At 41.0% G+C, this 27,211-nt stretch overlaps 1 protein-coding gene across 2 annotated transcripts in view; it reads left to right on the plus strand.

Moving 5' to 3' along the window:
- Positions 1–27,211, plus strand: part of LOC126325594 (phenoloxidase 1-like) — a 195,850-nt gene that overhangs the window by 113,892 nt on the left and 54,747 nt on the right. For both annotated transcript variants that reach the window (XM_049995263.1, XM_049995262.1), the window contains exons 6-8: positions 6,699–6,849; positions 6,941–7,042; positions 13,474–13,638. In XM_049995263.1, the coding sequence (XP_049851220.1) occupies positions 6,699–6,849; positions 6,941–7,042; positions 13,474–13,638 (418 nt within the window). The remainder of the gene's footprint in view (positions 1–6,698; positions 6,850–6,940; positions 7,043–13,473; positions 13,639–27,211) is intronic.

A 27,211-nucleotide genomic window follows, 5' to 3' on the forward strand; every position in this document is an offset into this window, starting at 1 on the left:
ATACGAATCTCATACAAAATATACTGTTTTCCTGATAAAGTTGTAACAAGCCGATGATAGTTTGGTGTGATCTACTCCACAACTTAGCACTTAAGGAATTCTCTGAGAAGGAAAATTAAATCTTAAGCCGGCGAACCCAGGCCGTGCCAGATGTGTAGGTCCCAGACACGCTGTTAGACATCCGAAGAGTAGCTGCCGTCAGTGCACCTAAAAATGTCAGTGAGTAAAGGGGGGGGGGGGAACTCTACTTTAGGACAAACAACAGTCTACTACTTGCACGAAAGAATTTATTACAAGGATTACCATACACATTTGAGTTCAAGTTGTGGAAACAGTAATCTTAGGAAAATCCTATATAAACTAGGAAAATCCCGCAGAAAAATAAACACGTGGAAAATATTAATTATAGTCACTAGCAACCTAATGCCGAATATCTACTAAAAGTACTTCAAAAGATGTTTCTATCAAAACCAATACTGTATTCTCTGGCAATATAAAGTAAACTACTGTAGCTGGGCAATAATTTGTGCCTGACAGATCACTTCCTCAAACTTTAAAGATCACACATGAGTTATCTGGCTGGGATGGACACGAGGGGATGCGAATAATTACCCCAATCTAATGCAGACCTGCTGTCTAAGCATGCTGTTGACATCATTTAACGGCTGGGCAATGGGTCATTTACCTTTTGCAGAATGCAGTGATAACCTCAGCGGCAGTCGGCTGTTGCGTGTGTCGCCTCTCGTACCTGTTATTCTGACAAAAAAACTATGCTGGCGGCTGACAGAATTTAACAGTCTAAAACTTCCGAAGCTAAGACAAATGGCTTTGTACACTCGTCAAGGCTCGATGGCGTGCACGATGTTGCCCTCAAAAATTCTCAGAAGGATGTTGCCTGCAACAGCTCTTCTCGTGTCCTCCGGTATGAACAGACGAGAAATCCAGCACGCGAATCAATGAAGTGTTCACTGAAAATATCTCTCTCGATATCACCACAAAGCATTAAGTGCTCCGTGCAAAGCACGCCTACTCCAGACAGAGACAGTGGCCTCAATTATCCCTACGTAATTGTCTACATTGCCTCTAATTTCCCCACCGTACAGCATCTCCGGTTCTTTCCACGACTGGTACCGGCCAATGGGCGTGCTTTTTACACAATGCATCGTCGCTTACTCGACCAATAAGAATATCCAAAACAAACTTCTGTGTATGCTGGCTTCTTCCTGTCCAACCAGTGTTCGAGATTCCCTTCTTGCGTTAAAAGCGCAATGAGGCTAGAGGCTTAGCATGTGAAGCACACGCACTGTCCACAGCTGTGTCATGTAATTTTACTGTTTAGCGAAGACACGTGAAGCTGCATTTTGTGTGCACTAGTTGGTCTTCCTGCTGCGAGGGTTGCTCTCTTATGGTCCGCTAAATGAATTTCCCTCTCACACTTCTGCGTTGTCACTTCAGTTCCACTTTACTACCAAAACGCTACATATTTATTTGCTTGCTAATGAGGCAGGAATTGTTAGTACCTTGTTTATGCAAGGTTCTTATTGCACCTCGTACTAAACAGATTACCTAACTGAGTTCAAAGTGTGACTTGTGACAAATCAAACGCATCGGGTTAACTAATAGAATGGACCTAACGAGGAGATGAACATGTTAGGTGGTAAACATTACCCCGCCATCGTACAATGTCACAAGAATCAACATGAATGTTGTTAACATATGTATGATAAAATCCAGCTGGCAGCACTCTCTTATTGTTGTTGATACTTTTTCATACTTTCTTATTGTTCCTAATAATTTTTGTTGAGAAAACATCAAATGCCTTTTTAAAATGAAACATTTATTAAAAACATCACAATACTACGGCTGTATTGGTAGAATACGTTAAAACCATCAAAGCACAACCAACACCACTCTGAAGTGAATTCAAGAAGTTTCTATAACGACAACTGTCAACCCTAAAAGGTGATCAATGCGTATATATAACAATACTCAATCCCGCAAAGTTTTATATATACGATGAAGCAGACACAATATCAACAAGTTCCTTCATCATCTGTAATTTTGGAACCACATATGTGATCTGAAAGCTCCACTTGCAGCACGTACTGCCTCCATTGAAGAGAGAACTGTAATTTACTGTCCCACATAACCGTGTCTTTAAGAAACTTGAGTGAAATGCCACCTGTAGTTGTTGGTCTTGTGCCTCTGTCCCCGCCATGATCAGCCTCACTATAAGATTCAATATTACAGTATTCATTCTTCTCAAACTTTATGTCCTTCAGTATCCATCCGTGTTAAAATGGTAAAGATAACTGTTTTGCATCAATCATACCATATTTTTCTTCACATATTCATAGTGATTTATGTGGGAAAAATTATCGAATTTGTTGACTTGTAAGCCCAGAAAGTAATCGTCCTTTTCTACTGTGGAAATGTTTACCCAACTGTTAAATAAATTTAGTTGTTGCATCAATAGAGCCCATACCCAATCCATCATCAGCTTAAAGCTGCAGTACCATGTTTTCACCATAGAATATACACGGACCTGAATAGCTCTCCCATGATTTACATTCAGTAAGAAATTTTACAAGACACTCGTACCAGCACTTTGAGGCTTGATTTAAAGCATACAGACTCTTCAGCAACTAATGTGTAGGTTCTGTGCCATCAGCAAAGCCCTTTGGTTGATACATGTAGATTTCTTCCTTCAAAATACAATTGAGAAATGCTCTCTTCACACCAAATTTACTTATATACCAATCATGTTGAATTGCAACATTGAGCAAGAGTCTCATCGTCTCAGATCGTGCTACAGGGCTAAATGTGTCAACACAATATATTCCAAAATCTTGAGTATATCATTTTGTCACAAATCGAGTCTTATGTCGAACCACTTCATTATTTGCATTTAGTTTCGTAGCAAAAACAAATCGATTTTCAGTCATGTTATTTGTTTTAGTTTTGTAAAATAGTTTCCACATTTTAATTGTCTTCAGGAGCATTCCTCCAGTGCTTTCTTCCACTCTTCAGATTCTTCTGACTACACTGCTTCTTTATAATTCTTTGGTTTCTCACAAAGAAGCACCTTGGATGCTGCGCTGAATCTTCATAGTGAGGGGACTGTTTCTTCCAATTTGCCATTCAGGTAAGTTGTGGCTTCCTCTATCTTCATTTCTTGCTTCCAAGCTATTCTCTACTTGTTCTTCAGTGTCAGACAAGTGGCTGACAACCTGTTCAACACTTATAGCTACACCTGGTCCAAACAATCCCATTGGCTATCCTCTTCAGTAACATTTCACTTTCAGTTTCTGTAACCGCTTTCTTTTCATCTACATCCCACATCAACAACCCATTTTGGTTTCTTGAGTAAGTGGTTGCTGTAATTGCTTCTGTTCAACTTTACATCTCTGCGAAATCGCGCGCGCCCACACAAACACACACACACACACACACACACACACAGATTTTTTCAGGAAAAGAACTACTGTATCAACAGCGCTCATAATCATCCAGATATCTTTTTGAAGATTTAGCATCAAACTTCTTCTGCGCAAGAATCGAAGTGTAGCGCTGTGTTACAAATATCGCTAAATTATTAAAACCACTTTCTTTCCTCAAAACTTTCTCAATTGGAGTTTTACCTTTAATTTTCGTGGGACCTGTTAGAGTCAAAGTGTATGTCGCAGCCAAAATTGCCTCATCCCAAAACGCTTTTAGTAGGTATTCAGCAGAGAAGACTCAAGAACATAAAATCTATTTTATCACTCTGCTGTTGAGGAGTACGTGGTGTAGTAATAGAATGTTTTAGTCCAGTTGAATCAGCAAACGTATGTACATCTTTTTATAGAATTCCTTAAAATAGTCTGTACATAATTCTTCCACAGTAACAGCATCTAGAGTTTTTATCATTGTAATGAACTGTGGTAGCTTTTGTTTAATTTCATCTTAGTGTTGCAAATGGTACATTATTCTGGAACTGGAAAAATTATTCTTAAAATCAGCAAAGTATCGATGACCCTGCAAGTTATTTATTCCATTAGTCCAAAATATCTAGATAAACTGATTCAGCAGGTTGAGTCTGTCGCCGAACGCTAGCTTATGATGTCTATCATACATGCTCCCCTCACAAAGGCAGCTACAAGACGTTGTCTCTAACTATGCTAATTCACAAAATGGTGCACATAGTGCCTATTTTTATGGCACATTTATCGTTTCATCTCTGTAAGATGTCGTCAGTTTCAGGAATAACACAAGACTTTTTTTCACGAACAGACTTCACAGCCAAATGGTAAAGGTCATTTTAGTCCTTGGATGTAGCATATGCATCTGAGTATTGTTTAAAAAATTAAAATTTTGCCATTTTTTCTTTTATTTGATTTATTCCTTTTTGGGCAACTTTCTTAGCAGAAAGTAAGCTTCCCAGTACATCTGCGCAAACTCAAAAGTCTTCAAAATATTGCTGTGTCTGTTTCTGTCCAATGATTATTTGTATATCAGTTCGACCTATACCATATGCTTTAGTTTGTACACCATTTTTGGCACTATCGATCTTACCTTGAGTTTCGGATGTTTAATATCAAGTGTACCAACACGCTGATTTGTTATGTGATGTGTCGCACCATCATCAATGTACCACTCATCACAGCCCAGTTTGTGTACATTCACAGAAAAATTGTTGCGTCTCATCATTAAAACATCTCCTTAATTTTTGAAGTGTCTGTGTGGCTACAGTTTCTTGAACTTCTCACTGATGTGCACTAGTTGGCAAGATGGCAGTCTTTTTCTTTTTGTCTAAGCCAGTACACTCATTTCATCGATATCCCTTTTTCTTGCATTTAAAACAAATGACCTGTTTCATACTTTTTCTTAAGTGACCTTCTTTGCCACATCCAAATCATTTTCTTTCTTTATTCCTTTTATAATGAGGTGTTTTTGATATATATTCTTCAGATGAAATTAGATTACGCCTTTGCCACTGTTTGTTGATCTTCATTTTCGACACCTTTACTATACCAACACTTCATCAATGAATTTTTATTCCCAGCTCATAATTTAAAGACCGTTTTTGTATCTTACTCCACGTTTTCTCTACAGCAGGTATATCGTGCCATGTAACATAAATGTAATCGAAGTCATTGGGGAAAGTTTTCAAAAACTGTTCACAAAGTTCAACCCTAACGACTTGGCTAACAAAGAAAGTTGAGCTCGTACTTCCACAAATTTGGCTAGATGGCCATATATACCACCAGCTGCTTCCCACACAATTTCATGGAATTTATATCTATGCAGCTTATCCCAAATCTGTCCCGCAGTCTTGCATTCTCCAACACAAAGTAAAGTAGAATTAGCCGTATCCTTGCCGTGGTCAATTTCGCAAGATCTGTTTAGTAATTTTGCTCACTTTCTTTTGCCTTGATCAGCTCACCATTTACGACGTCAGATTTCATCGCCCTTTAAAAGAGATCTCACTGTGATTCATCAGGTTCTCCAATTTTGTTGGCTAGTGAGTTTTATAAATTGTCGTTTTTGTCGACAACTGTGTCACCTTTTGTATGTCGATAACGTCGAGGTATCGGGTTCAACTGTCACAATTTATGAAAACTTTAGTAACCGCGCAAGTCTGCTACCATTTTCATAAAATATGAAAATTTTATTTGAAGCACCACGAAAGTACTTCGATGCTGGAAGAATACCTTAAAACCACACGGCACGAACAACACCACTTAAAGTAAACACAAGACATTTCTGTAACGAGAACTAACAACCTTTAAAAATTAATAATGTATGTATATATAACAACATTGAATAAACATTGATACTTTCAATCTTTCACTCACATCAAACTCCGTAAAAATACTACAAAGAGCCAACTTAGATTACAAATAATAAAAATTAGACTGCACTGTATTATGAATTTGTGCTTTGTTGTGTAAGATGTTACTTAGCCTCAGTACAAAAGTTGAATTTTTAAATCTCATAAGTTCTGTTTACGCTCTTCTGCTTTATGTACCAGGATGTTCTTGAACTTATTTTGTTAGTGCCTTACAACGCAAAAATTGTTAATATTACTTCTAAATTGTTAATGAAATGTTCGGATGTTACTTTGCAGAGAAATAACTACCTCGACTGCATAAATTTCACATTTGTCGACAGAAGAAGAATACATGGCAGGGTAGTTATAAGGTGAATGTAGGAGGAGTGGTGGATTCAGAAAATGTATTTTCCCTTCCTTATGTTTTAAAGATGGAGTTATCTTAAGTGTATTGTTTTTATTGGAGAGCGGAACATAATTTATTAATCGTCATAGGGATAGCCCGCACAGGAACCCCGGAATATTTGAAGCATCACAGCCAAGGGAGCTGCAAATGGATACAACATACATTGCGGCAAGGGTATTGCAATGGTGAGGAATCAAAATTGCAGAAAAGTGAATAGACGAAAAAACTCAATATGTTGAAACATTCTGGATTGTCCCTATACATTTGACTCCTTCCAAATATTGGTACCCTAAGCTGAAGCCTAATCCGCCAGTGTGTAGAGATAGATGTGGATAGTAAAAATAACAATCTTTTACTCATATAATACAATTAACTGCTTTAAGGAGGTAGAGGTACAGCAGGTCATAACGTAACTTGAAGTAACTTATATTTAATTTGTTAAGACTGAAGACGTATTTCGCTGATATTTTTACTTTGCAGATATGATTTTGAACGACTGAGCAACAACATGGGAAGAGTAGAAAGACTACTTCACTGGGATAAACCTATTGAAGAAGCTTATTTTCCTAAACTTGATAACATACTTGCGAGTAGAGTCTGGCCTTCACGTCTGAAAGATGCTAAACTTCAAGTAAGAAATTTATTTCATATACAGCTTGCATATTAGTAACTTGAATGTGATTAGAATCATAATTGCTTATGGAAGATCTGTAAAACATCAGGATATCAATCGAGAAACGGATGGACTCATGATTGACATTCAAGACTTGCAACGATATCAAGAGAGAATCTATGAAGCTATTCATCAGCGGGCAGCTGTAAACGTGAGTAACATCTTTCATGTGTAACTTGTAACACTTGACTGGGTCAGCTGAAAAAGACCTGCTTCGTTTGTCTTCTCTTCTTTTTGCTTTCTAAAATGGAAGAATATGTGAAATTAATAATTGTGTTCGTATAGCATCTAACTTATGGAAGTATTGTCAAATTTTGTCTCGGTATCTAGTCACGTCTGTTTAATGATTTTTCTGAAGTTTCGCCAGCACGAATAGCTAGCTTGGCCAAAGTCAGAAAAATTAATAAACGCGGAAGACCCCGAGACAAATGTCAATTGGTAATACGTCAATAAATGCTCACGAAACCCTCAAAATGATCTATATTCATATAAACTATACTTCGAAATTGTTCTAAGTTCTAGGGGACTAATGACCTCAGCAGTTAAGTCCCATAGTGCTCAGAGCCATTTGAACTAATTTTTTCATCCCTAGACACTTCACTACCCCCCCCCCCCCCCCCCCCCCCCCCCCGAGGAGCTTTAGATTCCAGTATGCGAGCTGGATTCGTTTTCTCATAACTGGTACTACAACAGTTTTCTTAGGACTAAATATTAGAGCCTGTTATCTGCACCAGTTTTCCACAATGCCTAGGGCACATTGTACCATTGTTCTAACAGTACTAACAAATTTTAACAAGCATTATAACGAGTAAAATACCCTTGGCAAAAGTAGCCTATAATATTTAATTCTACAATGACTTCATTTATCACTAGGTTCCACAGTAGTGGGGACGATACCTCGTGGATACCCCCTGATGGCGTTAATCACCATTTACTCATTCCTCATGGTGGATTCTACCTTTCTTCTACATACAAGGGAAACATCCCATCGCAGCCTCCTCAGATTTAGTGATAACATGGCCCAGTGGACCAGTGGATACCCCCTCAAAAACTGAACACAGACAATCATGAAAACAGGAGGAAGGTGTGATAAAAAGCAAAATAGAAACAGTGAACGGGCTAAGCTAAGCAAATTCTGTATTGAGCGAATCTCAGCAGCAGTAGCGTCGTGGTTAATACTGGTACGATAGCCCAACGTGTTCGGTCAGAGGGTTAGCACCCCTCTGTAATAAAAAAAAAGGGAAAGAAAAAAACCAGAGTGAATGGATCAACGGTGAACGGTTGTCATGGGACGTCCGTTGCGAACAAATGCAACGATCAATGCCGTACAAAATGAGACAAAAAAAAGTGGTCACGGTGTTCGAATGTATAGCGGTCGAGACGTGTTCCTCACAACACTATGAACTGACCGTCCGGTCATTGAAATGTTTGTCTTTTTTCTGGAATATTGGCAGTTCTCATGCTATACAATGATTATAGAATATGAGTTATGTGGTGAGAATACGTTACCATCGCAAGTAAACGTGATGCATAGTGAGAGCAGGAGAGATACCACATAGACGTCTCACAGAAATGACAACAACAAATAAACGGGTGTGGACTATGTTATAACAAAGGAATTCAAGAGTCAAGACTGCCAAAATGGAACGCAACCTTAAAAAGGTTAAAAACGTATGTTTTGACAGAGCACAGAGAAACTGTGTGATAAAGACACTGTTGCGTTCATTTGTTGCAACTTACGTGACATTTCCTTGGGAGTGATTATATTCACATTCATATGAACACCTAAATAGAGAAAGAAGGAATGTCTCACTCACGCACCAGGAGTGCAAGTTAGGTGCTTCGATAAGAGGTTCCTATCATATGACACGCGTACTGTTATTAATACTGTGTGTGACACACCATGCGTGTTTCCCGGTGAATGATTCGGTTGACTAGTCGCATTGTCATCAAACGTTTGCGGTTTCCGTTCGAAAGTCCCGTTTTCGGCTGCTAATAGAGTAGTTGTGCAGAATCAACTGGTCCCTTCCTTACAACTCGCTATCGCAAACTGACGTTACACCACGACGCAGAGACAAATCTGAACAGAGCGGACAGCAAAAAAAAAAAAAAAAAAAAAAAAAAAATTGGCACGAGGGCGGTTCGAATAGTGTTCGCCCGCTTGACAGCCTAACGCCGTGACAAGTAAACCACAACATCCTTGCGGTGGAAGACTTCTATATTGCGCTTAATGTCCGTGTACAGTTCACTGTTTCTATTTTGCTTTCTTTTCGCAGTTGAGTACAATTTCTTCCTGTTTTCATGCTTGATCAGTGTTCAGCTCTCGACGGGCTATCCACTGGGCCCTCTTACCACAAAATCTGAGAGGGTGCGATGAGGAGGTTCCCTTATTATCAGGGTCTTACTCCACCTACGTGTGGTGGTTTCAATGCCACGCTCCTCTGCGGCTCTAAACATGGATTCGTAGGTCTAATTAGTAAAAGCTGTCTCGATATCTAGGAAGACGCAGGCAGCTATTTCGTGTAAGTGTAGAGGTTTTTCCCACCTTCCCAACCAGGTGATCAAGTGCTGTTTCAAATGACTTACTGGGTTGAAAATCATATTGGTTTATATGAAGAGGAACCTCGGTTAACTTCTTCCTAACATGCACACTAACCAGTTTTTCTGATATTTTTAGAAGAAAGGTAGACAGACTGGTAGATCTCATATTCTTAACATTAGTATGATAATTTCTTCCTGACTTCATAAAGAAAACAACCCTCACTGTCCTCGAAACATTAGAAATGATTTCTCCTGCTAGGCTGACCCTAAATAATCTACATTGAAATCTAATTAAATCCCCTCCTGCTTGTGCAGTAGATCTTAGTGGATACCGTATCGGCGTGATGACTTGAATGGTTGAAATGTTCCAACCGGCCATAGGATTTATTTGAAATCAATACTTTTTTGGCAGACTTTCAGTTGCTTTAATGAAGTCTGGAGCAACTATCTGTGTCTTCCATTTCCTCATAGAATACATTGCAGGATGACAGCTTCACTTGCTTGATTGCAAGGTTGTATTTGACAAAGGCTTCCCTTTCTTCCTTGCAAGGCTAAACTGATTTCTTACCTGGATTGTTGTGTCCTCTAAGTATTTCGCGATGGCATGCTTCAATAAATTTTTTTCGGTTTTGAAGCCGCGTCACTTCTGCTTAGTAGGTACAACGGCAGCGTCCGGAACGTTCCAGAGAGGACTGGAGTGACTCATGCTCGCAAAGCATTTTGGGCAGTTCCTAGCAGATATAGACTGCCGAAGATACACAAGGAAAATGTTCCGCTAAAGCCTAAAGTTAGTGCAATCAGTTTACCCATCTACAGATTAGCAAAACATCTGGCACGGTTATTAGTATTCAAACCGGACACTGCGAACACCACGTTGTTGACTCGTAGCCATTTGTTGAGACCCCCAGGAAAATAAAGATAGGCGAAAATGGCGTAATGACTAGTCTGGATGTTGTGTCGTTCTTTACAAGAGTGCTCGTGCAAGACAAGTTGGACCTTTTGTCCTTACAGTTTCCATCTGCGTTCGTCGAGCTTTTCTGCCATGCCTTAACATCAACGTACTTCCTTTGCCGCAACGAATACTATGAGATGAGGGATGGCATGGCTATGGGATCCCCACTGTGTCTGGCTGTCACGAACTTTTTCATGATGCATTTTGAGAAAAAGAAACTTTGAACCCTTCGAGGTTGCATCAGTCTTGCTTAAAAAAAAATGGTTCAAATATCTCTGAGCACTATGGGACTTAACATCTGAGGTCATCAGTCCCTAGACTTAGAACTAATTAAACCTAGACAACCTGAGGACATCACACATATCCATGCCTGAGGCAGGATTCGAACCTGCGACCGTAGCAGCAGCGCGGTTCCGGACTGAAGCGCCTAGAACCGCTCGGCCACATCGCCGGCTAGTCTTGCTTCCTACGGTACGCTGACGACATCTTTTTGATATGATCTCATTCTGAAAATGCATGGCAGAAGTTCATCGATCACACGAACGGTGCCCATCGCAATATTACATTTATTATCGAGTTGGAGAGGGATAGTAAGCTTCTGTTCTTGGATGTTTTAGTTGAACGGAAGGCAGGAGGCCGACTTCGTCATTCAGTGTCTCCATGCTTCCTGGCGAGGGGGACTACTATCCTCTTAAAGAAGGTAAACTGAGGCCAATACAGTTTCAATCATGCTCCCTTCCTCATGTTATTTCAGTCTAATGGTCAAAAGCCCGTGGAACATAATTCTTGAGGGTATTTTTGTTCTGTTATTGCAATTACAAAAATGTGCAAATTTTTCCCTTGGACATAAGTCTGCAATCGGCATTAATAAAATTCTTTCTTAATGTAAAAGCATGTCCTGGAATTCTTGAGATTTCAAGCATAGCTCAGCTCACTTCCAGTTCCTCCGAGGCGTGAAACGTCGCCTTTATATAGATAACTTTTCTGGATCAGGGCCACGTCCATCTCCTGTTTTGCCAGAAAACGACTAATAGTAGCAGTTGCCCCTTTATTGTGTTGCAGGTTTACCTGCAATACATGCAGCCAACAACTTGCCGCCATTGTCGCTTCTAATGTCTTTGATCATTCTGAAGGCAACGTGCGTGAATCGTAAGTGCAATGTTAGGCCCTGTTCTCGCATTGCCGTCGGGGATTTTTCGCTGACTCAAAGGTTTGACCGTCCGGCAGAACGTTTTGGTTTATTAACCCCCAATCCTGTGTCGACACCTTCTGGTTCAGCGCCCTTATTTTCTCAGAGGAGGACTATCCTTAAGAAGTTTTGGTACCCAAATTGATACCTTTGCGGTACTGAAGAGGTCAGTCACTGTCTTGACCAACAGCTATGCCTCCTCCCACAGTGATATCTTGAGCACCATCTCTTTAAGTCGCTCCACTGTTCTCATCTCATCATAGACAAAGTTAAGAGCAACTTTGTCCAAATAGACCCTCCTGTATTGTGGATATTCCTGTTGGAGAACCACAATCCTCAAAACCGAAACTGCTGTACTATAGCCCTGTTTCCCTATTTCCTCCTCCGTTTCTTTCTGGATCCGTTTATCCCGCGAAGTGGGAGTCTTAGACTCCTCCCTTATTCTGTTTTTCCCTGTCTTACAGGCCAAAAGCGTCTGATTATTTTCTTCACTCTGAGACAGTATTTTTTTTTGGAAATCTTAGGTTCAACACCTTTTAATTCCTTCCTTTTATGTTTAGGTAGCCATTCCTTACTTTCCTTTTCTGTTTGTTCGTTGAGACATGTCTTCCTCTGAACCCCAGACAAAGGTATGATCTTGCTCAATACTTCTCAATAACAGTGGTCTATCGCCTGATCCAGCTGCGGGAACTGCTTCTATTCGTTCAAACGCTGCCAGTTTGATGTTTGTGGTCCCATCAAATCCCGCAGTTTTTGTTTTGTTTTATGTGTTATCCATTTTGATCCCTCAAGAATTGGAGATCTGTTCAGTCGACACCCCGGAATCGCACGCGGTGCAAGGCTAATTACCCATAGAGATCGTCTGGTATCACTGAGGCTCCGTTAATGTCGTATCTTCCCATGCAGCGTGCACTTCTCGGCACGGATCGAATCTCACAGTGAGTTGGGGAAATGGGGAAGGACTATGAGAGTGGACATGGGAGAGATGGGGCGTTGTGGGACACCCTTCATGCGTGCTACAGCTGGCATAGCCCTCAGTTCCACGCGAACACGTAAGCCTCTCCGCGGGCAAGATACGAACTTCGACAATGCAGTGTCCCCCAGAGGGTTATCACCCTTAGCCAATGGCGTATCTTTCCTGTTACAAATATATACGAGCAAAAGCAGCTACAAAAGCTTATGTCATTTGTTCAGACCGTTGTTCCTGTTAACATCGCAAAAATATTTTAAAATGGAGTTTACTCATGATTTCATGGAGGACCTCACATGGCTATAAATTTTATCCAAAATTGTTGACACACAAAAAGTGTATACATCTGCTTTGTAGAGGTATTTCGCAAGTCTTCTTTCAGAAATGATTTAACAGAAGTGTGTAAGTTTAAAAGTTTTACATTTAAATATGGAACATTTAAAACAAAAACATATACTTTAAAGTGGACTGACGGAATAAATCAGGAGAATAACAAAAAAGTGCTTTCAGGTAAAAGCGTAAAACTGATTATTTCAAGCACTATTACTGGATTATGTGATTTATGGAGGTGTACTATTAACCTGAATGAAAAATTACTGCACTGTCGCAAGTCCTTTCTCAAACGTTACTGAGAAATGCATTTTGTTACACAAAATATGCTGTAGCTAAAGTATGTAATAGTAGAAAATTGTTCCATTATCACAACTGATTTTGGAATTTATGTACTGACTTATCAGCTACTACTCCATTGACTCATTCTTGTTGAGTATCAGTTCGCTTTCTGTAATTATCTCTCTCTCTCTCTCTCTCTCTCTCTCTCTCTCTCTCTCTCCCTCCGTATGTGTGTGTGTGTGTGTGTGTGTGTGTGTGTGTGTGTGTGTGTGTGTGTGTGTGTGTGTGTGGATAGTTATACCTTTTTTGTTTTTGCAGGAGAATGGAGAATTAGTGCCTTTAACAGAAAGTAATGGCATTGAAATTTTAAGCCATTTGGTTCAGTCTACTGGTCTGTCTATCAATGAGCCTTATTATGGTGCCTTGAATAACGATGGGCATACTGTAATTGCCTTTATCCATGACCCTGATGGAAGACATTTGGTAAGTGTTCAGCAAAATAATTCTAATCCATTTTGATATTTCTAAAGAGATGAATGGGAGGCGTTTTTGAAAGTGAATCTTCGTACGTGATTTCTATTAATGAATATTTATTTATAATTTACAGTGTGACTCACTGTCAGTGGTTGTAGTCTACATGGCGAGATAAAAGTGTCTTTCGTCTTGGCAAAGTGTTGTTTCCCTTAGACAGCATAAATTTGTAGGAGGTGCACCATTAAACCGTGCATAAGATCAACAGCTAGTCCTAATTTAAATTACATTTTTACTGGATTTTCAATCAGTAGCTCCTGTTTTGAAACAAGAGACTGAATAGTTTTCATTTGAATAAAGAAAAGTTCTGAAACGTCGCGTCGGATTAAATCTATGCGCTGGACCAGAACTCGAGCGTGGAACTTTGCTTTTCGCAGGCAATTGTTTTACCGACCGAGCTATCAAGGCGTGATTAATGGATTGCCCTCACGGCTTCAGTTCTCCGTCTTTTGGTGGGCGGGGTCTCGAACCGGGACCTTGACTTCTGTTGGAAATACTCTCATCGGATGCACACACTTCGTAGCGTGTTGCAAACAATCCCCTATGCTATGGCTAAGTCACTTCTCCGCAACATCTTTTCTTTCAGGAGTCTTAGTGTCTTAAGGTCTGCAGGAGAACTTCTGTGAAGTCTCAACGGTAGGAGACGAGTTTCTGGCGGAAGTAAAGCTGTGAGAGGGAGTCGTGAATAACTCAGCCGTTAAAAGCATTACCCGTCAAACGCAAGACCCCTGAACGAGGCGTTGTCTCCCACACAGTTTTAATCTGTCGAGGAGTTTCGGAACGTGCACATTCAGCTGCTGGGTGAAACAGTCATTCTGAAAATCACCGTCTAGATGCCTTTCTCTTGACTATTGATAAGGTAATGAAAACAAGTTGGTCTCTATTTCAGAGTAGTTTGTTACTAATTCCTGTTGCGACGATGAAAATAAACGTTTTTGGTAAAAAATGCACGTAGTAGGCTCCCTTAGATCAATGTAATTTGTCCAAAGTTTCTTCTGTGAATACTTTCCACCCCTGTAATCCGACTTTGAAAGGTTTGTAAAATATCTGTCAATAGCTGCTATAATTGCGCCATCGATTTCTTTAGTTATGGTAATATGTAAAATTTAAGGTTTATCAAACATGGTGAACAGGCTAAAGTTCCAACGAGACGTCTACTCGCGTATTTTTGGTCATTTAAATTGTCCAGAAGATGTGGGCAGTATATGTTTGCAATTGTTCCATCATTACACCAGAAGAATCTCTTTCTTTATCCCACGAAATATTAGCCATAGTTTCAGACCGAAGAAATTAGAATCTTTTTTCTTCTGGTTAACTGAACCTACCGATTCCGGACGTTGGCTCTGACCCACGATATAATGATTTTGCGGCGTGTGTCGTCATATATGTCAGTAGCCCGAAATTTAAATTACGTTGATAGGTGAGTCGCTCAAGCAGAAGGCCGCTGCTGCTGATATTGCTGTTACTGCTGCTCACTCGTCAGTTCTCACTTAGAATACATTTTATTACGTAAAACTTCTAGTCTCACATAACGTTTTGATAGTAATTGTGAAGGTGGTGCAAGCTCTTTAGCAATCTCCTGAAAACAATTCGGCAAACAATTTTTAAGCTATTTCAGTATTTTAATGACATGTTAGTGATTTCAGACTAACTGTTTGTGAAACTGCTGCGATTACTGTATACTGAGTATACTGGGTATAAAACAGTCTCAAACGTGACTGACGGTGCGGCGCATAATTCTCATGAATAAATTTTAATTTTACGAGCGTATCGACTTTTCAGGATTTCCCTAATCTACACTTGGTGCCAAGTCTAAAACCAAGACTGCGACCCTTGTTTTATCTCTTCACCTTTCCCACAGAACCAAGTTTGGTTCCCACGTAGTATGCAACTGGGATGGTTATTTATTTATTTATTTAACCTGGAAAGATTAGGGCCATCAGGCCCTCTCTTACATCTAACCAGGCATTCTACTTATTTTACATTCATATGTTTTAGTAGGCATGTTAAACTACATCTAATACAAAAAGTGAGATAAACAATTGGAAAGGTACACCTAGAAAAATACATTATTGAAGAGAAAGATTTTAGATAGGAGTGCTGGCAGCAGGGAGTATGAGGGAGACTCATGGTGAAGGGAGGAGAAGAATAGAGAGACATGATGAAACATAATTAAGGAAATATAAAGGAAAAGAAGACTGCGTGGCTAATAGAGATAGATGAAGAGGAAGGCATCTCAGGAGCAAGATAGGAGACGCTAGCTTTGCTATTTGACAGATGAGAGGATTGGCCTTGCACATTAATTTTGTGGAGAATTTTATGAGGATGATAGTAGGAAATGCTTCAACTTCTTCTTAAAAGCAACAGGAGATTGAATTTTCCTCAGGGTAAGGGGCAGATTGTTCCAGAGGCGGACAGCGGCAACTGAGAAGGAGTTTGCAAAAGTTTTTGTTTTGTGAGTGGGCACATTTAGGATACCAGATAAGAGTGACCTCGTGTTTCGATTATGATGGCATGACAGGTTTTTAATCTCTGAACCTAGGTACTGGGGTGCTTGCGCGACGAGGAGTCGGTGAAGTAGACATAGAGTGTGGTAGTCACGCAGTTTGTCCGGCCGCAGCCACGCTAGCTCGGAGTATGAAGCACTAACATGACACGCGATAGATACTTGCTTATCTCTAGAAGTATATTCTCTGTTTCACAGTGTGTTCCTACGTTTTAGTTATTTTTAGTCCGCCCCCGGTAGCTGAGTGGTCAGCGCTTTCCAAAGGGCCCGGGTTCGATTCCCGTCTGGGTCGGAGATATTCTTCGCTCAGGGACTGGGTGTTGTGTTGTCCTAATCATCATCATTTCATCCCCATCGACGCGCAAGTCGCCGAAGTGGCGTCAAATCGATGACTTGCACCAGGTGAACGGTATACCAGACGGGAGGCCCTTGTCACACGACATTTCATTTCATTTCAATTATTTTTAATAGTTTTATTTGCTGTAAAGTGATGTGTTAAAGCTTAGATGATTTATACTAAAAATACATTATATAACACTCTAAGCTGCTGCTTAAGTTTTTTAAATATACGACCAGTTTCGATCAAAGACTAGTACCCAGCATCCGCTGTACAAAGGTGATGGATACAGGAAAATATCACGCCAAAGCCTGCTTCAAAACTGTAGTATAAATACAAGCTATATTTACAGTTTGGTTAATTTATTTCCGGCAAAGAAGAAATGGCTTGTCTAAGAGAAATAAGAGTAATACTTCTCAAAACTCGGCAATGGCAACGGCAATGCTCTGTATCAGAAATAATGAATGCGAGGGACTACTACAGCTGATCACTATAAGAAAAGACTCTCCTGTGATCCTGTGATCCAGAAACGCATCAGGAGCGATTAGAAGCCTGATATCCGGGGGGGAGGGGGGAGGGGGGACGGGAAGGGGGACATTTGGAAGCTAACGCAACTAAAATTGGACCACGGCATTTGGCACTAACCCTAAAACTGCAACTAATTTTGCAAGCCGATGGGCACTAGGTATGCGAACCACAGATTTCACAAATTGCTGAAGACCTTACGGGCCTTCAAAGTAGGATTCTCTGGGAAAAAAATGGTGCGTTTACGTATGATCCTATGGCGGACTGTAACAGCCATGGGTTTCTTTCCATTGAAGGCATTTAGGTGGAAGGTCGAATGTGTTAGTTGGTGGATTGTAGACGAAAGAGTGAAGTTTTCTTTATTAGACCCACTGTTCTGCTCTTGTAATAAGACGTTTCGTGCTTGGTTCCCATGGCTCCCTATATCAGCGTTCACATTGTGAGAAGAACGAAAAATGCACTAGAAACTATCTCATATATTTGATTAAGGACGTTAAACAATGGGGACGGCTACTCCTTGTTCAGAAGACGCAGTGTAACTGAAAGCGATTCTGTTGCAAATGGTGTGTTATAGATTCCGTCGTTTCTTGATACAGATATTTAATTACAAATCAAAGAAGAGTGCTGCAGCAGTACGTACACAAGATTAGAGGAAAGTGGTGTTTAATGTGCTGAACAAGGCAGCTTCTGAGATCAACAAGGATGTACGTAGGAAATTGAGAAAGTATCTTACACATGTCATCCCACGCTAAGATCATTGCGCAATTCTCAGAAAAGAGCACATGTTCTGGATTTCCTGCAGACGAAGCTCTGCTTCGGTACGGTTAACAGTTGCATCACATTGTGGGAGTCAAAATGTGCGGCTAATAGAAACATAGTCCCAAGTTGAAGTACGTAGGCCAGTATGATTCTTGTGGGAGAAACGTCTAAATTGCAGACAGATTTACAGTGAAATTCTATTGGTATATGAACCGAACGCAATGCCGCATCCAACCGTAGTGAAATTGTGCCAACAGTTTGAGCAAGGCCGCACAGATATGCATGATGCTGATCTGAAAGTCCAAAATGGTGCAAATGGCTCTAAGCGCTGTGGGACTTTAACATCTGAGGTCATCAGTCCCCTAGACTTAGAACTACGTAAACCTAACTAACCTAGGGACATCACACACATGCATTCCCGAGGCAGGATTCGAACCTGCGACCGTAGCAACCGTGTGGTTCCGGAGTGAAGCGCGTAGAACCACTCGGCCACACGGCCGGCTCTGGAAGTCCAGACCTTGTACCATGAGACATATATCTCTTCAGCTGACTGAAAGATCATCTGGCGGAAATCCTCCAACGATGAGGACGTCCACACAGCGGCTCTCGAATGGCTCTGTGACAAAAATGTGGATTTCTGTAGTCGAGGAACTGACCGTTGTTCACAGAGATATGATGACCATGCTGAAAAAAGGTGTCGTGTATCTGTGTCACTTTGAAGTGTAGAGCAGCATTCAGGAAAATTTACTTGGCCTGCCATAATAATCTGTAACATAACTTTTGAAGTCCTGATTAGCAGCTCTCCACCAACTGGTCCGCTACTGGAGTAGCAACGAAAGTGATTTGCATATCCCTAAATCGGCGTATAAGACGTAGGCCCCAGAATAATTTATATCGTAGTTCATCTTGTGAACAGTCGGTGTATATTTAAATGACAATAAGTCCTTAGTGTAGCTTGCTGACTTGAGTGGACAGTATAAAAGGGTGGAATCGATTGACTGAGTTCAGTTTAACATTTCGACACTTGAGCCAAGATGACTGCAAAAGTGCAGTTTTACTTGTACAATAAAACTGACATAATAACTGAAATAAAACTGGGGACAGAAAAATATTTTAAACTCTCTAACTCAATAAAATTTTACAGCATTTAGTACCACAAACACAGCGACCAGTGGAACAGTAATTCCAATTTTCACTCAATTTTAGAAACGAAATATTTACACAAACACACACTAATCGAATTTTCTAAAATGACAGCCAGTAGTTTGCTTTTAAGTCTCATAAAACTTTAATTCAACTGTGTTTTAGAAAAACACATGCTCATTTTATCAATTACAAACAGGTCAGTTGTTTGTTGTTGTTGTCTTCAGTCCTGAGACTGGTTTGATGCAGCTCTCCATTCTACTCTATCCTGTGCAAGCTGCTTCATCTCCCAGTACCTACTGCAACCTACATCCTTCTGAATCTGCTTAGTGTACTCATCTCTCGGTCTCCGTCTACGATTTTTACCCTCCACGCTGCCCTCCAATGCTAAATTTGTGATCCCTTGATGCCTCAAAACATGTCCTACCAACCGATCCCTTCTTCTAGTCAAGTTGTGCCACAAACTTCTCTTCTCCCCAATCCTATTCAATACCTCCTCATTAGTTACGTGCTCTATCCACCTTATCTTCAGTATTCTTCTGTATCACCACATTTCGAAAGCTTCTATTCTCTTCTTGTCCAAACTAGTTATCGTCCATGTTTCACTTCCATACATGGCTACACTCCAAACAAATACTTTCAGAAACGACTTCCTGATACATAAATCGATATTCGATGTAAACAAATTTCTCTTCTTCAGAAACGCTTTCCTTGCCATTGCCAGTCTACATTTTATATCCTCTCTACTTCGACCATCATCAGTTATTTTACTTCCTAAATAGCAAAACTCCTTTACTACTTTAAGTGTCTCATTTCCTAATTTAATTCCCTCAGCATCACCCGATTTAATTTGACTACATTCCATTATTCTCGTTTTGCTTTTGTTAATGTTCATCTTATATACTCCTTTCAAGACACTGTCCATTCCATTCAACTGCTCTTCCAAGTCCTTTGCCGTCTCTGACAGAATTACAATGTCATCGGCGAACCTCAAAGTTTTTACTTCGTCTCCATGAATTTTAATACCTACTCCAAATTTTTCTTTTGTTTCCTTTACTGCTTGCTCAATATACAGATTGAATAACATCGGGGAGAGGCTACAACCCTGTCTCACTCCTTTCCCAACCACTGCTTCCCTTTCATGCCCCTCGACTCTTATGACTGCCATCTGGTTTCTGTACAAATTATAAATAGCCTTTCGCTCCCTGTATTTTACCCCTGCCACCTTTAGAATTTGAAAAAGAGTATTCCAGTCAACATTGTCAAAAGCTTTCTCTAAGTCTACAAATGCTAGAAACGTAGGTTTACCTTTTCTTAATCTTTTTTTCTAAGATAAGTCGTAAGGTCAGTATTGCGTCACGTGTTCCAACATTTCGACGGAATCCAAACTGATCCTCCCCGAGGTCTGCATCTACCAGTTTTTCCATTCGTCTGTAAAGAATTCGCGTTAGTATTTTGCAGCCGTGGCTTATTAAACTGATAGTTCGGTAATTTTCACATCTGTCAGCACCTGCTTTCTTGGGGATTGGAATTATTATATTCTTCTTGAAGTCTGAGGGTATTTCACCTGTCTCATACATCTTGCTCACCAGCTGATAGAGTTTTGTCAGGACTGGTTGTTCCAAGGCCGTCAGTAGTTCTAATGGAATGTTGTCTACTCCGGGGGCCTTGTTTCGACTCAGGTCTTTCAGTGCTCTGTCAAACTCTTCACGCAGTATCGTATCTCCCATTTCGTCTTCATCTACATCCTCTTCCATTTCCATAATATTGTCCTCAAGTACATCGCCCTTGTATAAACCTTTTATATACTCCTTCCACCTTTCTGCCTTCCCTTCTTTGCTTAGAACTGGGCTGCCATCTGAGCTCTTGATATTCATACACGTGGTTCTCTTCTCTCCAAAGGTCTCTTTAATTTTCCTGTAGGCAGTATCTATCTTACCCCTAGTGAGATAAGCTTCTACATCCTTACATTTGTCCTCTAGCCATCCCTGTTTAGCCATTTTGCACTTCCTGTCGATCTCATTTTTGAGACGTTTGTATTCCTTTTTGCCTGCTTCATTTACTGCATTTTTATATTTTCTCCTTTCATCAATTAAATTCAATATTTCTTCTGTTACCCAAGTATTTCTAGCAGCCCTCGTCTTTGTACCTACTTTATCCTCTGCTGCCTTCACTACTACATCCCTCAGAGCTACCCATTCTTCTTCTACTGTATTTTTTTCCCCTATTCCTGTCAATTGTTCCCTTATGCTCTCCCTGAAACTCTGTACAACCTCTGGTTCTTTCAGTTTATCCAGGTCCCATATCCTTAATTTCCCACATTTTTGCAGTTTTTTCAGTTTTAATCTACAGGTCATAACCAATAGATTGTGGTCAGAGTCCACATCTGCCCCTGGAAATGTTTTACAACTTAAAACCTGGTTCCTAAATCTCTGTCTTATACTTATATAATCTATCTGATACCTTTTAGTATCTCCAGGGTTCTTCCACGTATACAACCTTCTTTCATGATTCTTAAACCAAGTGTTAGCTATGATTAAGTTGTGCTCTGTGCAAAATTCTACTAGGCGGCTTCCTCTTTCATTTCTTAGCCCCAATCCATATTCACCTACTATGTTTCCTTCTCTCCCTTTTCCTACACTCGAATTCCAGTCACCCATTACTATTAAATTTTCGTCTCCCTTCACTATCTGAATAATTTCTTTTATTTCATCGTACATTTCTTCAATTTCTTCGTCATGTGCAGAGCTAGTTGGCATATAAACTTGTACTACTGTAGTAGGTGTGGGCTTTGTATCTATCTTGGCCACAATAATGCGTTCACTATGCTGTTTGTAGTAGCATACCCGCATTCCTATTTTCCTATTCATTATTAAACCTACTCCTGCATTACCCCTATTTGATTTTGTGTTTATAACCCTGTAGTCACCTGACCAGAAGTCTTGTTCCTCCTGCCACCGAACTTCACTAATTTCCACTATATCTAACTTTAACCTATCCATATCCCATTTTAAATTTTCTAACCTACCTGCCCGATTAAGGGATCTGACATTCCACGCTCCGATCCGTAGAACGCCAGTTTTCTTTCTCCTGATAACGACATCCTCCTGCGTAGTCCCCGCCCGGAGATCCGAATGGGGGACTATTTTACCTCCGGAATATTTTACCCAAGAGGATGCCATCATCATTTAATCATACAGTAAAGCTGCATGTCCTCGGGAAAAATTACGGCTGTAGTTTCCCCTTGCTTTCAGCCGTTCGCAGTACCAGCACAGCAAGGCCGTTTTGGTTAATGTTGCAAGGCCAGATCAGTCAATCATCCAGACTGTTGCCCCTGCAACTACTGAAAAGGCTGCTGCCCCTCTTCAGGAACCACACGTTTGTCTGGCCTCTCAACAGATACCCCTCCGTTGTGGTTGCACCTACGGTACGGCCATCTGTATCGCTGAGGCACGCAAGCCTCCCCACCAACGGCAAGGTCCATGGTTCATGGGGGGGAACAGGTCAGTACCAAATCTTAATTTACCGAGAACCAAGAGGACAACGGTAACTCCTCTGGCATAGTGCGTTGCATCTCAAGGGCTCACTCTGTCATAGCTTCTTCGTACGAAAGTCAGTGCGCTCCAGCTCATACAAATCTAAGGAAATGTTACAGACTACCCTGAAACAACTCAGTATTAGAAACAGGAAACCGTGGCTTCTCAGCACAGCCAGGCAGTGTAGTAGTACTGCCTATGAGTCTGATAAGTGGGCTGTGCAACCAACAACGTGCACGCGTCCAAAACCTGTCACTCCAGAACAACATTAAAATACAGTCAGCAGTCACAAATCACCGTACCTGTTTCTATCTCAGCCATAAACGGGTCAAGGTCAGAATTCACTGCGTGCATCCCAGTTGGTGTAAGCTCACTCTCCGCCGTCGTCATAAACCACAATAAAGCAGGCTAGCGATGACTAAATGCATGTGGCCGGCCCCATGAACAAAGCGCATTCACAACTTGGGGTAACGCACACACACAAAGCCAGCGAATAACTACCTTTCCTTATGGCTCCATGCACCGACTGACTTCTTCCCCGTTCTTACTGCTGCCAGTGAGGGAGCAGACCACAAGGCATCGCGAAGTATAGTCGACCTATGGCTTGGGCCTGATAGTGACAACCTAGGAAATAGCGTCGCACAAAATGGTAAAATCCACGAAACTCCACCCTGACCACTATCGATCATTTGTGACGTAACGATAACATTACTATGACTTCTTTTCCAAGAAGTTCTTCGTTATTACACTATTAATGATCAAAACACGGGCATTTTGCTTGAAAAATGTCAACAATGGTGAGGTACCGTGCAAATAGTCGAGACAGTAGCATACAAAGGTGGCTGGATGGGCAGTATACGTAAGGTACATAAAGCATCGGAATAATTAATGTGCGTGTGGCCATCAACGTAATTTTTCCATTCTTGGCCACCAGGTATAATAACGAAGAACTTCTCCGTATAGATGTGTATTAGTAAAGTTATCGTCTCATCGCAAATTATTTGGTGGATTTTACAATTTTTCTTGGGGGTATAACGCCAGCCGCTGATGCGAGAGTGACCTCTAGCAGCAGCGGTGCATCTGGACTGATTGTTGTTTAACAACATTGTCTAACTGCACGTTTATTTTTTTCGAGTACCGATTTCTGCATGAGCAGACTTGCTAATGAGCTACAACTGTTTATATTTCTGTTTTCGATGGTGTTACTGATTTTGCGATCATTAGTGTAAATTGAAAATTTTGCAGAGCACATTTATCTTTCTTGTTTATGTTTTGCGTATCTCGTGGTAGCGCCATAGTCGAGTAATTTCATCTCTTGCTGCGGGCTGTCTGCAATTTCTAAATTAGTCGTGAGTGTCTTGTTCAGTATACATCCTTCGTGATCTTTTACAGTTTTTACACAGTTCTAAATGGAGAGGGACTGTGTTTGTTGTGTGGGAACACAAGGAGAACTGCGTACACTCCGGAAACAGCTGAAAGCTGCGGTAGTCGCGGCTGACAATGTTCAGGCTGGTGCTTTAAGTTGCAGCGACCTTGGAGCACCAGTAGCGGAAGCTGTGACACTTTCGGTGTCGCTGGAATCCCCCTAAAACCACAATGCGAGTATGTAGTCAGGTACGCAACATCGGAGTGGTTTGCCGGCTGTCGATGGTGAGTGGCGGACAATGTCTGGTTGCATGGCGAAAGAGGAAACCGGCAGCACAGCTCCCCCTTACGCTTTAGCAACAGGTATGAGGTGCTGCCATGTGCAGATAAAATATCTGAGCCAGTATGGGATGCCTCGTCTGTTTCTCCAGTGTCCAATTTTTCTGCCAAATCTCCACAAGTGAATAGTGAAGCAAATGTATTACTAAAAGATCCAACGTTATGCACTAGATTGGGAAACAAGGCCAGTATACAGTCGATGTGTTCGCTTCGCGGTCTCTTCTGAGATGTGGACGGTGCTCTGCTAGCGCTATTGAGCGTTTTGGTAGAAATCAGCTGCAAATCATTGGTCATTGCGGCGCGAATGGAGCTTGCCGATTGGGTTGTGGAGCAATTGTCGGTTCCTTTAGAAGGTTGATAGCTCTGGTTAACACTCCAATCAGGGCGCAAGCACGACTCAATATTTGCAGCATCACACTTAGGGTCGATCGTGGTCCTCTGGCTTGGAGCCTAGTGGAAGATCTAAACCAGAGGCATGATAAGAGTGATGTGGGAATAGTATCGCCCTGTTTTATTGAGCTGTAATGCGGAGGCTACATCTGGTAATGAGCATGGCTGCGGACAGGCTGAAATGCGTAGAGGAGGGTATGTACAGAGTGAAGTGAAGGTGGAAATGACAGTGAGAGGGGAGAAGCGGGAGTTGCTTGAGCAGGTGGTAGGTGTAGATAGGATGTTGCAGGTGTAAAAGGTAGAAGGGGCGGAGATGAAAAGAGAGAGGGGGAGGAGGATATAGTTTGAGGGAGGCGAGAGGAGGATACTACCAGAGAGAGGGGCGAAGGAAATGGACAAGAGGTGAAGGAGGAGACGAAGATATAGGGAGAGTGGGGAGGAGGAGACAGATGGAGGTGGGAGGATGAGGTCATACCGAGGCAGGAAGACATCCACACTGAGAGGGGAAAGAGGCGGTGTTTTGAAAACATGTGTTGAATGCATGAAAGTGATAATGACTATATGTTGTTAACAGGTTGATTGAAATCGGAAGTGCATAACAGCGAAATTCTGAATTCAGTTTTAAATGTGTATCACAAGGACAGAAGCCAATGATGGCGAAATTGTTATTGCTACAGGGACTTTGACAATATCTACTTATGTTACTACAGATTCTGAATGTGAAATACATGAAGGTGGCGATGATCCGTTCAACTCTACATTTACGATATTTATTCGGTGTTTCATGTGTCGGCAATGAATCGTCATACCTGAACTTTACTTAAGTGACGCCATTTACAACCAAATTCTATTGGCTGTTCAAAGACTGGTTGATACAATGTGTGCAAGCAGCTTAGGTTCATTTAGTCTAGCTGTTATTTAAGCAGCTAGTGACATAAAAGCCGATATAAGTAGAGAAAAGTGTTGCAACGTTTCGTTAGAATGACAATGGACTGTGGACCAGGGAGGTTCAAATGCCCTAAAGTGCTTAAGGCAAATGCTGTGGTGATTCGTTTGAAAGCGCACGGTCGATTTTCTTCCCCCTCCTTGCCCAGTCCAAGCTTGTGTTGCACATCTGATGATCTCGTTGCCGACTGGGCGTTAAATTCCGTGTTCCATTTCCTTTACAACGTTCATCAGTTACCAAGCTAAGCTTTGGAGAGGTGATAGCGTCAAAATGGTGTGCAATGTTTTACAACAGTTGACAACTTATTTAATAAACAGTAAACTCCATAAAGGATAATTGAAATATTTGTGCTGGACGGCCTTTTTTTCCTCAAAATTGAGAATTCAACATTTAAACAAAACAAAATACGTAACCCGAAGAAAATTAGAAACTATATTTAACAGTATGGACTCTGTACGTTAAGACCATTTTAAAAATGAACGTTGACTTCGCTGGATTTAAAATACAAAATCAAATGATTGTCTTAAAACTTGTTTTTCATCCCAGCGAAATAGCTTTTGTGCACAAGATAAGCTAGGACAACAATTTAATTACAGATTTTATTTTTAAAAAATATCAGCAAGGACATATACACCACAGAGTATTAAATCATGGAACTGTTACTTAAGGGTGCACTCTTACTTGTGACCGTGGTGTCACATAGGAACTAACTTGATCAAGAAGATCATTTTGAACAATAACTAATCTGAAATGCACGTGACTGCCATGACAGCAAACTACAACGTTTTATACATGCTTAGCCGACATGAAGTCCGCAAGTTGTATTGAGACAGTGTGCCACACAGTCAAATGCTGACGATTTTTTTTAAAATTTTTTCTTTTAATTTGTTCAACGAAGGAATTACCTTTCTTGTCCACAGAAATTTCACTATTAACTTCCTTAAAAGTAAAGTTATGAACTGGAATCATCGGTTGACAGCACCTTACTGTCCACTCATAAAGACCTCGCTTCGAAATAAGCGGTACATGACAGAGTTACGCTTCTAAATGGCATTGATGTGCCTTCAGTGGCTCCCTACAAACTTGGTCTGAAGGTAGGGGTTCCAGTAATATTCTACAAAATATAATATAACTGGCTTTTAACTGTAAGTGCTAGAAGTGAAGTAATCTTCATTCCTAGGTTCCCTCTAATACTAACAGATATTATGTAAATTGAAGGTGGAGGGTAGAAAAAGGAAAGGAAGAAGTAGGGACTACTGATGTCAGCTGCGTCTGGACTTTATGCGGAATCAGTCGCGACGCGTGAAAATGCTTGACAGACTGGAATTCGAACCGTGGATCTCCTGTTTACTAGGCAGTTACGTTAGCCATTGAGTCATCCGCACACAATGTTTATTGCACCTGCGCGGACTGTCTCGGCACGCCTCCCGGCCGACTCACACTGCCACCTAGCGCCACCTATCGCATCGCCGTTCCTGTCCACGTCCTCCGTGCTCGCTACTTTGAGATTCGAACGTAATTCTGCATCCACACTGAAGGTGCTGGATCCATTAACCATCGAGGTGAATAAATAATATGTATGTGTGGTGTCTCTTCTTTCTGATTACGTCCGAGACGACAGACACGCCAATGTAAGTTGCATATTTGCTTTTCACGATCAAGTCTCCTCATATTTGATT

The sequence above is a fragment of the Schistocerca gregaria genome, chromosome 2 (genome assembly GCF_023897955.1).
Source record: "Schistocerca gregaria isolate iqSchGreg1 chromosome 2, iqSchGreg1.2, whole genome shotgun sequence".
In the NCBI taxonomy this organism is placed as follows: Eukaryota; Metazoa; Arthropoda; class Insecta; order Orthoptera; family Acrididae; genus Schistocerca; species Schistocerca gregaria.